The sequence below is a fragment of the Schistocerca nitens genome, chromosome 8 (genome assembly GCF_023898315.1).
Source record: "Schistocerca nitens isolate TAMUIC-IGC-003100 chromosome 8, iqSchNite1.1, whole genome shotgun sequence".
NCBI lineage: Eukaryota > Metazoa > Arthropoda > Insecta > Orthoptera > Acrididae > Schistocerca > Schistocerca nitens.
This window is the reverse complement of record NC_064621.1, coordinates 532254620-532270073: the sequence shown is the minus strand read 5'-3', so window position 1 is coordinate 532270073 and position 15454 is coordinate 532254620. Positions and strand designations below refer to the sequence as shown.

Genomic DNA, 15454 nt, shown 5'->3' with positions numbered 1-15454 from the left:
TATTGCTCACAAGTTTATATGCACCTTTAACATTTTGCCCTTTATAGTCCGTCTGTCTCTGTTTCTTCCTTAGGTTCTGCTATCTGGAAATCTTATTTGACTGATCCTTTATTTGCACTTTGAACAAAGCTGTATCACAAGATTTACTTGACTGTGAACTCCTATTTGTCCGGCTGTTACTCTAATGTAGAACTTTTTTTCATCTCATCTGTTTAGATTATAGTCAAATGAGTCGTTGGCTTGGTATGTTACCCATGGTGGCATCATAATTTATGTGCGGATGATAGTGTTCTGAAAATCTGATTTTGCTGGGTTATCTTTGATTTGACTATTATCTTTGAACATTTTTTTTTCCTGTAAGATTGATGAATGGGCATCTTCTTTGCAATTGTGTTAAATACATTGTGTAATTTAAACTGTGACAACAACATTGTAATATAGCAGTTCAACGTCTCTCTGGGGCAGCATCAGAAAGGAACGTGTGACAGTCTTGTTGTACTAGGTAAGAGTACTAGTTTCCATTTAAGTAAAGTATGGGATCTGGCCTCAAGCAGTGTTCAGATCGAGGACTGTGGTAAGCACTGATGTTTTACTGACTGAGATCCTCATATCGCAACCCATCAGTATATTGACTGAGACCTGTAGAAGTACACCCATACTCTGGAAAATCAGCTAGGAAAGTAGGCTGGTACTCAGTGGAAGATATTTCGTGATTAGAACTCTCCAACAATAACACATCATACTATTGAAATGAAAAATTTATGGCACCAGGCTCAGTAACAGAGTAAAAACAAAAAAGCATGTGGCTTCTCGTGCTCTCTTCAGGTGACAGCTGAATGTCAGAGCATAAAATTAATAGTACAGGAGTAAACGACTCCACTCATGAATACCAGATGCGTTGAATCATCGACAGGCACCCAAAAAGAATTAAAACTATGCTGGCTTTTGAATGAAATCCTTTAATGTGCTGGGCCGTGCTCACACACATCTGCCTATCTACATTGTGTTAGCCAATGTAGTTGCAAGGTGGGTGGGGAGGGGGGGGGGGTACCAGAATGTAAGTTTGGTCGTGCAATGTTCAGTTGGCTCACAACCAGGGGTGCCAGCTTGTGAAAAATCACTGCCGGTGCTCAGAATCAGAGTTCACAAATGTTGAAAACTAAGCCTCTTGGAAATACAGTTTCAGATATATTTGAATAAGCAGTACTTTATAAAGATAAGCAAACTATTGTTTATTAGATTATTTTTCCACACTTAATTAAAATGCCGTATGACAGGAGTGGCTGGGAGACTCCCTAAGAGAAGGTTCAGCCACCTAGTTGGAATTATGCTCCATGCCTGCAGGCACCTTCCCTTTATAAAGTATGACGTCTGTGTGTGGAAGTGTGTGTGTGTTAAGTGTAGTCAGTATAATGGGTGTATGGAGAGTGTAGTGTCTTGTTCACATTGGAGATTGATGGGAGAAGGGAGAGGGTCAAACTTCGTGCCAGCACATAGCATACTTCTTCCAAAAAGCACCAAAGGGGGCACCAAGCATAACATCCCCATCCAACAGGTGGATCACCATCAGCAGTGTCACATGACTTCATTTCGTGAGGCACTGGAATTTAACCCAGGACATTGGCAGAAAGACTGGTGATCAGAAACTGTACATCACTATGTCTCCTCCTCTTCCTGGTGAAACACTGACAGTGAAAAATTGATCGACCACTAGGAGCTGAAGTGGCTTATCTCTGAATCGAGCACTACCGTACATGCGGGCTTTAGCGAACTTGACTACAGAGGGGAGTGTTTTCCACACTAATAATTAACACAAAAAGTAACCCACCATCAACATAGAATAATTTTATTTTCAACGATGTCTGTAATTTCTAATTCTCACTCATAAAGAATGTGTTCTTACAAATAGCGGATGGTTTGATGAAAATGTTTTCCGCAGTGTCAAGCTCAGCTTTCACATCTTATTTATGGACATGCACGATAGTGTTGCTGCTCAATTTCTCTTGCATCGTGGCGTTGCTCAGGTAAGTCTTTAGTCTTCTAAGGATGCAGAATGAATGTTCTGCTGTACATGTAGAAACTGGTATAATTAAAGTAATCTTTATCAATTTCATCACCCCTGGAATCAATTCGCTAACTTACGTATTTGAGGAAAAGAAGTGTTTTAAATCTTCTGAATGTCCAATAAAATAATTTTTAGATTTACACACATGTAAAAAATATTTCTGGGCATTTTTAATATTTGTGAGTAAGTCATCCATATAAAATTCTTCTACATAATTGCAATATTTAGTTTTGGAAAGAAAAAATGTTGCTATTTCTTTGAAGTAAATCATAGCAGCTGCAGAAAATCGCTCCTCGAAACACTGAACGGCAATTTCTATAATTTCAAAATAAATTATCTGGTAATAACAACAGGGACTGGTAAAAGCATTGGGTAGAGCGCAGTCATAAAGTTTTCAAGAAATCTTCAAACTTACTGAACTGTTAGCTCTTGCACATATAATTTTTTTGCTCAGTTCCAAGTAAGAGCTCAATAATTCATCTAAACTTCCATCAGTTCTAAATAGCGTCACAATATTTCATACACTATAAATATTAATATAGTCCATGGATTTTTGGAGCTTTAGGGAGGAATTTTGCAGAAAAGCTTTCAAAACTTCATCTGGCTCTACAATTTTGATAAGAAGTGTAGTGATGAAGATAAATTCAAAACAGCACAGAAAATTTAAGAAACTTAACTGTTCGTAATTTTGGAAGGTAGTTTTTCAGTGAACTTGTTCTGCAGCTTGACCTGACAGAGCTAAAAGGCCGAAGAGCTATAGGATGAGTAATGCTAGCATCTTGGAGAGACTCAACTATTGTTAGTCATATGGGGGACCTGCGAACAAAATTGGTCATTTCTTTCACATTTGGAAGATAGTCTCCTACTATGGTCTCATTATGCTTAGCCTGTTGGGTCACAAAGCTCAAAGAATTGGTCAAACAGTGAACATGCAGAATGTGTGGCTCAATTTCTGACTTTTGCTTGCAACCCTAAAAAAGCACCAGCCACATTTGCCACTCCATCAGTAGCAATACCTCTGCATGACTTGATATCTATAGAGAAACAAGTGAAAACATAAATTAATGTCAAAAATACTTCAGCTGCATTCATTATTATAGAAACCAAAAAGTAATTCACTAATTTGAAAATTTTCGCCACTGACACATCAGAATCACATCAAAACGTGTCCTTTTTGACATATGTTGCTAGTTTCATCCACAATTATGAAATGGTATTGGGAATATTTTTCAAACTTTATTGAATTGTGTAAAACTTTATTAGCCATATTAAAATCTTCATTTCTTATCAGGGTGTGTATGCCTTGGGACAACTGGGAAAAATGTGGGAATTATTACATCCAGGAAAAAAGTGGAAATTGTTTAGAATTCCAGGAATTTTTTCATTGTTTTGGCTTCAATTAATTTTTTGTCACGTTGACTGGTAAGAACTGATACTCTAACAAAGAATTTTACTTCAGCCTGTTACTGGTGAATAATGTTGGAGCAGTGAAACGTAAATGACACACAAAAATAAAACATTAATTGCAAAGAAAATGTGACATTTACAACAAAACACAGTGCACACACAAGTGTCTGCCAACAGCAAAATGTGTGCAATGCTTTTGGATGAAGACCATGAAATATTTCATAACAAAAAAATGCTTTTGATGAGCAGGGCATCACAACTGTTGGTTTGTAACAGGTCATGGGAAAATATTGTGAATGGTTGGCTGAGCAGCACTACTTTCAAAGTAAAATTGCTTTTATGCAAGATGAACTGTGTTATGTGTGAGAATGTGTGATGAATTGCTTAAATCACAATCATTTGTGTCTCATTCAAAACTTAACCCTTTGAGGTCCAGTCTCACAGAAAAATTTCGGGTCCATAACACCAGTCATTTATGCCATTATTTAAAACTTTACTGGCACCTTTGTGTTTTATGTATCTTAAAGGCTAACATGCTAAAAAGACCAATACTGTATGTGGAAGCTTAGCTTTTCTTATAGTTATGCTGTATGTATAGTAATTTAAAACATTAACTTCTCCTATTTGTGTATTTGCGCTACGTAATGGTGATATTAGTCGACTGCATCACATGTCCTGCACTCTGAATGTCTGCTCCCACTGGCTGGCGAGATCATGTGTCCTGAACTATGATCTGCTGACAAAAGCACATAACAGTCTCAATTTCAGTGCTTTGGAAGCTGTTGTACTGTATTTGGTGGAATTTGCATTTATAGTTTTGTAATATGAAAATATGCAGTGTACATGTTTTTGTGCATCAAAGATCTTCCCAAAACACATTTTTTTTTGCTGGGTTTTATTTTCTGTAGTACTGAGAAGTTCAATGCCTATGTATAAAACCTTTACCATTCAAAGGATTGACAGATTCTATAGCTTCGAGGGAAAGTATACTGTCAATTAACGTGCAAAAACTGGGTTTTCACAGAGGTATTAAGTATTTTCACCCTGGGGGATATTTTATTTTCACCTGGGAAATGTGTATTTTTATTTTTAACTGGGAAATACCTGGAAATGTGTTTGCTTCTCTGCGTACACATCCCACTTACGTTGTGTGAATGCAATCTGTAATTTATACACTGAAGCCAAGAGAACAGTTATCAGTTGCCTTCAGCAACTAACTCTAACAATCCATTACAGAGCTACTCTTGGAGATTTCATTTCTCCCACCTTGCTTGTAGACATTAAACACTGCACATTCATACCTTTATCAGTTGCAGTTTCTTACTACAGCAAGATATATGATGATTTGACTTTTCATGACAATCAAACCTTTCTAACACTTTGTTCCAAGAAGAAAAGCCTACTTTAAGTGAATGCTTTTATCATTTCTTCATATTGTTTAGGTTTCTTCACAAAAGGCCCACTACAGGAACTCATTTCTGTACATACAAGACAAAACACTTTACTGCACTTCTTATTGTATGACATCCACTTGTATTTGTCTTCCCAAATTTTTGAAAAGAAAGACCACCACCACCATGACCAGGTTTCTTTGTTTCATTCAGTACAGCAGTTGGATTGTAGCCATGTGAAGCAACATCTGCATATGTCATAGCCAAATCATTTTTCTTCTTTTTTGGGTGAACAATGAATTTATGCATTACAAAAACAAACTACAATAAAGAAATAAACAAAGTAAATTGTAATCGTAAATGCTACTGCATTGTGTAATAAAAAGTGTTAAGTAAAACTTGCTGCCTCACAAAGAATGGTACTAAATGATTGTATATCTGTTGACATGAATCAGGTGCTGTAAAACTTTGCTGGCCGTTGCCCACTGGGTGGGATGATCAAAAACTTTCATGACCTTTTTGTGAGAGAGTAGTGCTGAGGGCTTTTCAGTCATTTCTGGAGGACTGAGACATGCTAGACCGTGCTTGAATGGGTAAGCACAAATGCGACATCAACATTAGCATAATTGACAGCTTTGAATTTTCCCCCAAATTACTTTTTTACCCATTTTTGTGCAGGTTCTGAGCACCCAGAAAACATTCCGATTTGTGCACGGGCACAAGGATACTCAACAGAGATTATAATTTTAATTAATATTGTGTTTATACTGGTTGCTGGTGAGGAGGAAAGTTAGTTATTAGTATTTTATTAATGATCTCATTCATAAGCAGCCATATCACAGTCGCTCAAGAAAGTTATAATTAAGCTTTACTTGTTTAATCAGAATCGGACAATGACTCTACTTGTCCACAGTCTCGATGATTCAAAGCGATCTGCAATCCTGTGTAAATAAAATGTCTTGGTTTTCTTGTGTTGCTTAGTCAGTTGGGAAACCTCAGATCAAGCAGAAAGTTTGCTTTGACAGAGTTTAATTATTTGATGAAATAATGGAGCTGATGGCTCTAATAATTGCAGGTTCGTTTCCAATTCATTGTAAGTTCCCTTCTGATTACCAACGAAACGACACCTCCGTGCAAATTTCCAATTAGAGAATACATATATAATGAAATTCCTTGCACACCTTTGATGTAAATGCTCAATATATATTTTCTTGAGTAGCATACAATATATTTTCGATCTCTTTCGTCCAGTAATCTCGATAGCAAAATTACAATTATTCAGTGCGGCTATTCAGCACGGAGAAGATCCTAGAAGTCCACTCAACACACCAGAGAGAATATTACAAAGAGTAATTATGAGCTCATGGAATAGTAATAGTACTGTACTACTTTGCGCATCGATTCTGCGAGTATATAGATGGTCGAGTAGGAAACATAATTCACTCATAGAATTGTGCAGGGATAATTAGTGGAATATAAAGAGATATTACAAGATGACATCCCTCCTCACAACTCATATACATAGTGTGCCTAAAAAGTTCGGTGAATGATATCAGACAACAAACAAAACAAGATACAAACAAATGTTCTTTATTGCCCTTCAAAATGGTCACCACCCACTACAACACACTTTTGACAATGTTCATACTGCTTCTGGAAACTTTAAGCAAAGCCCTCCTGTGAAATCGATCGCAGAACGGCTGTCGTGCAGTCTTTGATGGCATACACATCCGCACAACATTCACCTTTCATACAGGGAAATAGGTAGAAGTCCACAGGAGCCAGATTGGGAGTACAGAGGGTGTTCAAGAACACCGATTGCCATTTTTATTCCGGATTGAACTGGTAGCACCAGGTCTCATGATGATGTTCAGAAACAGTGGATCCTGGTCACACATGCAAATGAAATCGCCTGCAGTTTCCATCCGTTTTGCTTTGTGCTTGTCTGTGAGCTTGTGGGACACAACATTGGCAGCCAATCTTCCACTTACCCAAATCATCACAGATGATAGTGTGCACCGTGTGCCCTTGCTAATGCTCTATTTCTCCAGTCAATCTGAGAATCAATTGCTGATCTCGTGCCAGCATTTGGCGCACTTTCTTGATCTTTTCTGGGGTTCTGCTGATCGATAGCCTACCTGAACGTGGCTCATCCTCAGTAGTTTCCTTCCCTTCACGGAAGCATTTAAACCATTTGTAAACACACTTTCTGCTCATGGCTTCCCTCCCGTACAGATGCACCAACATTCCATGTGTCTCTGTTGCAGTCTTCCACAATTTGTAGCAGAACTTGATGTTTACACGTTGCTCCATTGTGCTGTGACATTTCCTCTCACACTGACTACGTTCAACTGGCCACAGTCTATTTCCACAGCCAGTCACATGCGGTGCATGCTGTATGTCAGTTCTCCTCAAGCCTCTGAATACCCATGCGCACGTGCGCCAAGTTGCTGTTCAGATATGACACCATTCACCAAACTTTTCAGACACACCATGTGTCACATCATGAAGGTAGGTGGCAAAAAGCATGATAAAGCACATTAAATAAGTCAGGTTAATTTATGTCAAAATTTTCCTGTCTCCCATCTACCAAAGCTACTGGTTACTAACATTTTGCAGTAATTTTACACTAAACATTTAAATATTTCATTTATTAAATTGATTTAACATTCATAAGCTAACCTGTCCTGTTTTAAGAAGTACAGGAGAAGTAATATTAGAAAATGTAATTGCTCTTATGCGCTTGCTTTATAAATTGTACTCACAGTGGAACAAACATTTCCATCTGGCAGTATTATGTATGATGCCCTTCTTCTCCATCAAATACAAGAGGAGCAGCATTAATTTGGTTTCTGGATACCAGTGCACATTGAATGTGCAGATGCAGCAAAACCTGTTGTTAAGCTTTCCAGTATAGATGTGCTTCTTGAGTGTGTCCACTAAAGCATACTAGACTTCTTCTTTCAAAAAGCTTCGTAATGGTTAATGATTTCATATATGTTTCAGTGATTTAGTAAAAGAAAATAAAAAGCAGTGTAGTTTTAGCATTGGCCAGTATCTGGTTGTAACCTACTGCCACTCGGTAACTGTGATGAGACAGGTGCATTGACCTGTTTTCATTTATAGCATTACTTTATTCAACATGACTGTCTTATGGAGGACCATCTTTCAAGTATCGGTACCATTATATCCATGTTTCAGTGGCTTTCATATTATTATAAGAAGACAGTCCACAGGTTACACAAATACCTTCTTCTGTATCTGTCATTCACAGATATTTGTGGAATGTCTCTGAGTAATACAAGGGCTGTTTCAGTATTTTTTGTGTTTTATGTAGGTGACCAATCAGATATGAAAATTGTATTTGTACTGTGTCGATTCAGATGCAGTGTCTGCTGAATATATTCACATCATCAACTACACTCTTGATAGGGTCATCATTTTACAAAATATAACAACTTTGTTGCTCTAATGTGAAAAGTAAAGATACATATAGTGTAATCTGATCTAATAACATCTTACTTGTCTGTGACATAAATTGACTTTTTATTACAGAGCTCCATTTTTTTACCATCATCCATTTTGTGTGGCACCAACTTGGACCAGCAGCTGTGCCCCATGCTGCAGTGGGAGCATTTCTCTCTTCACCACATTAGTGCATAGTAGCTATTTATTTACGCAACACACAAAGTCAACATTTCTGAGCATTCCACTAGGTCATAGTAATCAGTTGTACCCACTTGTTTCAAAGCATGATCTCACACTCACTGCATGTTTTACCTGCAGTAAAAGGTTCAATTTTAGTGTCAAATTTTACCTTGCTTAGGCTTCCATTTTAGGCCACATGCACTGAAAGACTGTATTTTAGTCTGATTTTAAGTTGTGCTATTATGAGAAAGTAATTGTACATATTTGTTTGTACATTTTCAGAAAGTCATTTTCTTGTCCTCTTGATTCATGTAAATTTTTCAGCCACATTTGTCTCATTGTACGTGGAAGTGTTAGCAATGATAGTGTTGAACATGACAAAAATATAACAATATGACAAAAATATAACAATATGACAAAAATATAACAATTTTGTACTGAGCCCACTACCTCTTTGTGAGCATGTTTTGCACTTCATATGAATGTGGTAAAGAATTATTTCACTTAGTCTCATTATGACCTATTCATAACTTAGGTGTTCTACTGCAGATGGTTTTGTTTTTGCTTTTTTAAAGTAACTGTAAAATGTAGATGTTTTTTAATTACAGAATAGCATCTGTGGGTTGCAGATCATGCGAGGCGGACTTTGCATGCAAAAGAGGTAGTCTTGAAGAATATGAGTGAAATGTACAATCTCTTTGCATGCTAAACTCACAGCATGTGGAGATAATTTGACATCTTTCATTATAACTGGAGTAAATTAGTAAAGTAGATGAAGAGAAGTCAAGTCTTTTCAACATTTTCTGCTTATTTTTCCACACAGATTTAAGTGCATGCTTAAACTTGCTTGCATAACAGGCATATTAACATACTAGTTACATGCTGTTTATATAATGCATTAAGTTGTTGGTCTGATTTGTGCTACAGTGTGCATCTGCATCCACTTATAAAGCAAAGGCTAAATGGTTATTAGTAATGACCTGAACTGTTTGAAATATGAAACAGCATACATTTATTTCATATCATAAAAGAAGCTTACATAATTTGTGCATAACAGACAAATTTAACAAAAATGTCCATACTATTACAACAACAGAAAATGTGCACTCCCTTGCCCCCCCCCCTCCTGCCCACCTCCGCAATGCGCATGCATGCACAGTGCCTCCCCCACAAGCCCCCCACCCCTCTCTCTCTCTCTCTCTCTCTCTCTCTCGAGTTGTGGCAACACACTATATCCAGAGCATTATATTCAGATTATGTGTACAAATTCTGTTCTGTATATTTTGTACTGAGCCCACCACCTCATTTTGTAAAATATGTGATTCCTGTTCTGTAAAGTAGTGTATATCACAGATCTTACATGTAATGGAAAAATTCCCTTTTTTTCATGACTCGTTCTTTGTGAAATGTTCATCAGTTGGATGTTTATACCACTACAGAAGCACACACAAATAAAACAGTTAACACGTGTTAATGGCAACTGTAATCTGTAAAGTTGTGTCATCTGATCCACTGTCGGTGCAGGGACGAGAGACGCCATCCCCGGGTGACACGCCTTACTTGTGCCGGCAGCGCAGTAGTGCGGCTAGTTTGGGTGCGAGGCAGCAAGAGCTGAGCGAGATGGAGAGCGGTAGGCTGCTGGGCGGCGTACCGATCACAGCTCCCGGGCTGCCGTCACCTTCCCCTCAGGGTGCTGCAGTGGTGCCCCTGACTGGAGTGCAGCCTGGCCAGGAGTCTCGTGTCTGACAGTGGCCACAGGCACCCTCTTGCTGAGAGGGGGCTACAGGAGCCAGAGTGATACACGCGCTTCCTGCGACTCGACATATTTATTACTGTTCATTGGCTCACTTCTAGGCAACTGCAGGTTAGAGAGCACCTTGTATTCGTAAGTTGCCTTCTTTCTGTGTGGTTAATCAGGTTGCCATCATTCCTCCCACCAGCATTTTCAAAGTGCCTGAACATCTGGTATTTGCAATTGGGTTTTGTGTACAGCCTCACAAATAGTGTACTCTGTTACAGAATCTGCTTATATAAGCTTATTGCCTCATTGTGTAATATATCTGTGTGTGTGTGTGTGTGTGTGTGTGTGTGTGTGTGTGTGTGTGTGTGTGTGTACACCAGCACATTCATGTCTTTACATGTACACACAGTATGCATGAAATGTTCTTGTAAGACAATGAGCACGCACAGTGATGCAGAATATTTCTTACTGAGGTCTATCTTGTGTGCAAAAAATGTGTGATGAGCACCATTTGGAAATCCTCAAGACATCACTAACTTACTGCCATTCCAGTGATAAAATGATCCGCAGTAAAACTGTTAAAACACAAACTAATTTGTTTTTTAAGTAGTGGAAATGTGTGAATATTTAACACTGAACAGTATTAGTGGCTGAATTTTTTTTCTGTTGCTAGCATGAAAAGAATTATGGTTCGTTTCTCGTGATTTTCCTGTTGTTGATCTTTTATAAATAGCCTAATAAAATGCTGCCAGAGATAATGACACAATCAGAAAAGTATTTCCACTTTGGAAAATCTATTACGATGATCTGCTTTTGTAAAAAAAAATTGATTTTTGTTGTTACATAATCACAGGAAAAACAAACTTAGAAGCTGTCTACATAATATAGTTTGCAGTTAATTTCTGTTTTCACTGGTAGCTATTCCGGTCAGAACATAGTTACCAAGTAGCTGAAGTGACAATGTGTGTACACATATATAGTTTGAAAGCACGGTGCGGAAATACTGTTGAGTCAAATAGGAAAAAAATGAGGGATTTCACAGCACGCTTTGATACTTGCATTCAAAAATGATTGTTTATAATAAAGCTGAGTATTAGCTCCACAATCTTCTTAACATTGTTTAGCAAGGCTGCCTGTGTGAAAGATCCCATACAAATGTTTCTCTTATATTGCATGCCAGTTTCACTCCCATCATTTATCAGTGGAACAGCATCTTATTTTCTTTCCATCTAATTTAAGGAATAAAGAGAGGGCCTGAATGATTGCTTATGGCTTCCTAGAGCAGTTTTATGCAGTAGCATATTTACTTGTGAAAAAGCTGTTATCAGTAAGGAAAAATAAAATGATGATGCAGAACGTGGATAATGTCATGATATGATTTTTGTTTTTACTGGAATAATTTGAGAAGATGAATGTTGTAACAATATATGAAAAAGTAGGGAAAAAGCATTCATGTAGTCATAATGCTCTCCTTAAGTCTCAGGACAGAAATGGCTATCAGGAGTTTTTGTTGAAATATTGTGGCATACCATATCATGAGTAGTGAAGCACTGCTAGGCAGTTCTCTGTGAAACAGAATTCTGTTTGAGCAGTGTGAGTCACTTACAGTTGTCTTCATTAGATGTTAACAAATATGTGCACAGTAATGAAAGACAGAGCTAAAGCCATCTGTTCGGCATTTAATGTTCTATCACTAATAACCAGAAGCTTTGAAAGTTTCTAAATCTCTGTTGCTCATATTGTACTTGTATGTCAAGCACAATAAGGCCCAAAAAAAGTCATCTATAAGAACTTTTTGATGCTAAATACTCACACAGACTTTTAAAATTATTATTATATTCTTTTGTTGTTCCTCATTGGCTTAACTGTTAGTATCTTGAAAAACTTTATCATGTTGTACGTAACTTCAGTGTAGTTTATGTTGTCCAACAAAGGAGTGTGTCAGATTTATTGTGAAACACTCAGAAAGAGAGAACAGCATTAAGGAATACTTTCAACACATACTGCTTCACTATAGTGACATTAACATCCTTGTAAATAGGAGATGCAATGCTCTGTCCTGTAGAGAAAGAACATATGAACAGTTTTGCTTACATGCCTTGATTATTGTAAGAAAAATATTTGAATGTACTGCATTGTCTACGCTACTGAGAGTTTGTTGGGAATTAGTGTTTTTAGAGGGGTTTGGGAGGGGGTGGAGGATTTTCTTGCGACAAAGGAATGGAGGAAATGAACAGCAGCATTACTGCAGTAGTACTGTTGTCATAAAGATTTCAGTGAAGTTTGAAACACATGTTTATTACTGGGAAGTAAATATTGTAGCAAATGTGACTATTTACTATTTTGAGAGAAAAAGCAAATTAGAATGTGGGATTTTTTATGGTAAAGGCTTTCCAAATTGAACTTACTGAGATAAATGCATGGTTGGCATAAAAGTACATTGAATGTTGGGATTTATGTTGTTTGTGTGGCATAGATGAAGTCAGTGTAGCGCTAAAAGTGGCATTTTTATGGCTGTCATTGTTAAAATTTATTTTAACAGACTTGTGGGAAGACAGAAAATACTGCAACTTCCTGTTGTTTAAGGTTGCCAATCTCACATTGCTATAATTTTATAATTTACATTATTTTATAAGTTACTACGTGCTGATTGCTATACCTGGTGTAGTTGAAAAACTCCTTCAATGCTGCACTTTAATGAGAAAGTTGTAGTGCTGAATGCAGCACCTTAAACAATGAAGTGGAAGTTTGAGAAATCAGTTTAACATGTGCCCCTGTTATTTCTGGCTCAAGAATAACTGCAATCATCTGTGTCTTAAACTGAATAACATTCTGTTAAATGTTTGTGAACACAAATACACACAGTTTTGTAGACTTACTTTGGCTTTATGTGTTGACATGGTTATTAAAACTCCACTAGAATTTATTTAAGTGTTTGTCAGGAACTTTTTCCTTCTTAACCAAATGAAGAAACCAATACAAAAACTATATATACATTGCTCTTCCAAACTGTTTGTATTTGGTGTTTTAAGAAATTCATATATTCCAAAGCTGTTAAGTTTTTTTTCTATTTGCCTTCACACAGAAGATATTGTTAATAATTTCATCACTGTAAATGGATTTAGCATGTGAAAATCCTAAGGAGAAATTGTAACATTTGTATCTAAAATGTAGAAGTGGTTAATTTTGTGAACACCTATGCAAGTGTTTGCATTGAGACACCTTGGGCTGTGATTTATTATTACATATAATGTAATATGCTGTGGGTCAGTTTGAAAATTCAGTTACTTGCAGATGTCCATGTAGTCTTATAAAGATATTTTTGAATAAACTTTTTTATCCTGATATTAAATCCCTCTGCAATAAGGTTGGGATGGATGTTCAGTAATTGTTGATGTTTATAATGTGCACTTCAGAACATTAAGTATTTTAGAGTACTGTGAAATTATGATATTTGTTAACAGTGAGGTCATAAAACTTTTCTTGTGAGCTTCACACCTAAGAATAGTGTTCAGGTTTGTCCCAGTAAGAAGAAGTAGTTGGTTGTGTGTGTCACAATATTTTTTCTTGTTTCGCATTTGCTCCCACTTTTCTCGGAAAGACAAAGAACTTTAAATTGAGTTCTATGTTAGTAAAGTGTCATGCTTGGTGGTGATCTCTCCATTACGTATTCTGACAAGAGAAGAAATGTATTTATTTTATGTTTAATAGATGTTACTGATCTGACCAGAACAGAAAAGATTACTTGAAATAAAAACTTCAAAATGTTCTGTTTGAATGTGTGAATCATTGATTAGGTTATAACACATTTCCTGGTGTACTTGGTGTAACAGTGTGTGCACTGTAAACTTAAGATTTCTCTTGCTTTTTGTTCAGTAAGTTGTAGTCTTTTGCTGTCCATTATTTCACTGATGTAACAGAGTATGTATAGATGAAGGACAATTAATTATGCTTCCATAGTAACTTACGTCTTAGTGTACCCAATTGACCTATGTAATTTTGTCAAGTACAAAACTACTCACTCAAATGGCAGCAGTGGATGTGCTGTGTATGTAACAGATAAACAGAATTCAATGTTCACATTACGCTGTTACCCTAACGATTTGCAATATGGGACAACAGTTTTCCAATTAGTTTATTATGTCAGCCTCACAAGCAATTTTTAATACAACACCAATAAATGTAAATTTTACCTGTGTTCTGTCACAGCATGCATATAGATTAGAAACTTGTTGTCCTTTCAATTTCTTCTTTGCTGAATTTTACTGGTGTAAAATTCTTTGTTATGGTGCCTTTTTCCCCCAAGTACATCCATGTCACACTATTTTCAACAATTGTGATCTGATATGGCTTTGTAGAACTTGTGTGTTGCCTCTTAGTTATCTCCACATCTTGCATCCCAAGTTATCTCCACACTTAGTTTATAGGACGTGATCCATAAAGAATAGAGGTTGAGGCATTCTGCATCTTGCCACCTCTTTGTACCCCAACTTCTGTGGTTCTTGCCATATCAATTGTGAGTGAAAGGGGCATTTAAAAGAAATAGATTTATACTTCATATTTCTTGCCTTTACAGCCTTCAAAATATGTGGTCTATTGAGGCTTGCATTTCCCCATATTTCAGTAACATGTTTGTTATTACTTACAAGTAGGTGTTCTGCACTGGTTAAGTGACACTCTGCTGTCTTGATGTGTTGATAGTTTCAGTAGTCATCTTTTATTGCACAAAAATTGCGTAATAATTCTATCACTCATATATACCATTGTGATTTTACCATTTTTTGCTTCTCAGATTCAGATCTTCAGATTGTCTGTATCTCATATATTGACATAATTTTCATAACAATGTTTTTGGTTTCATTCGCATTATTTGTGTTAACTGTGAATGAGAACTGCACAGAGAAATAATAGCTTTCTGAACTGCATTCACAAAAGGTAAAATGAAAAAACAATGCAGTGGAAACTGAGATTTCCCATGCTTATCTTCTAGGTATTACCTTGGTTGTTTCTCATGTATGTTGCTGTTGAAGTACGCATAACTGCGCATTTGTGGGGTGGAACTGTTTCTTCACTGCATTTGTAGCATCTGGTTATAAGATTTTTTAATAGAAATTTCTTGTTTGTGTTATGATTGATGGGAGCAGGCAAGATGATATGTATAAAATGAGTCTGATGAATCTCCAGCAGTTCGGTTTTTAAATT

At 36.8% G+C, this 15454-nt stretch overlaps 1 protein-coding gene across 4 annotated transcripts in view; it reads left to right on the top strand.

The window, feature by feature from the left end:
- Positions 1–14020, top strand: part of LOC126199344 (zinc transporter 1) — a 300623-nt gene extending 286603 nt beyond the window's left edge. For all 4 annotated transcript variants that reach the window (XM_049936203.1, XM_049936200.1, XM_049936201.1 and 1 more), the window contains one exon: positions 10036–14020. In XM_049936203.1, the coding sequence (XP_049792160.1) occupies positions 10036–10257 (222 nt within the window). In that variant the 3' untranslated portion in view covers positions 10258–14020. The remainder of the gene's footprint in view (positions 1–10035) is intronic.
- The last annotated feature ends 1434 nt before the right edge of the window (positions 14021–15454 follow it).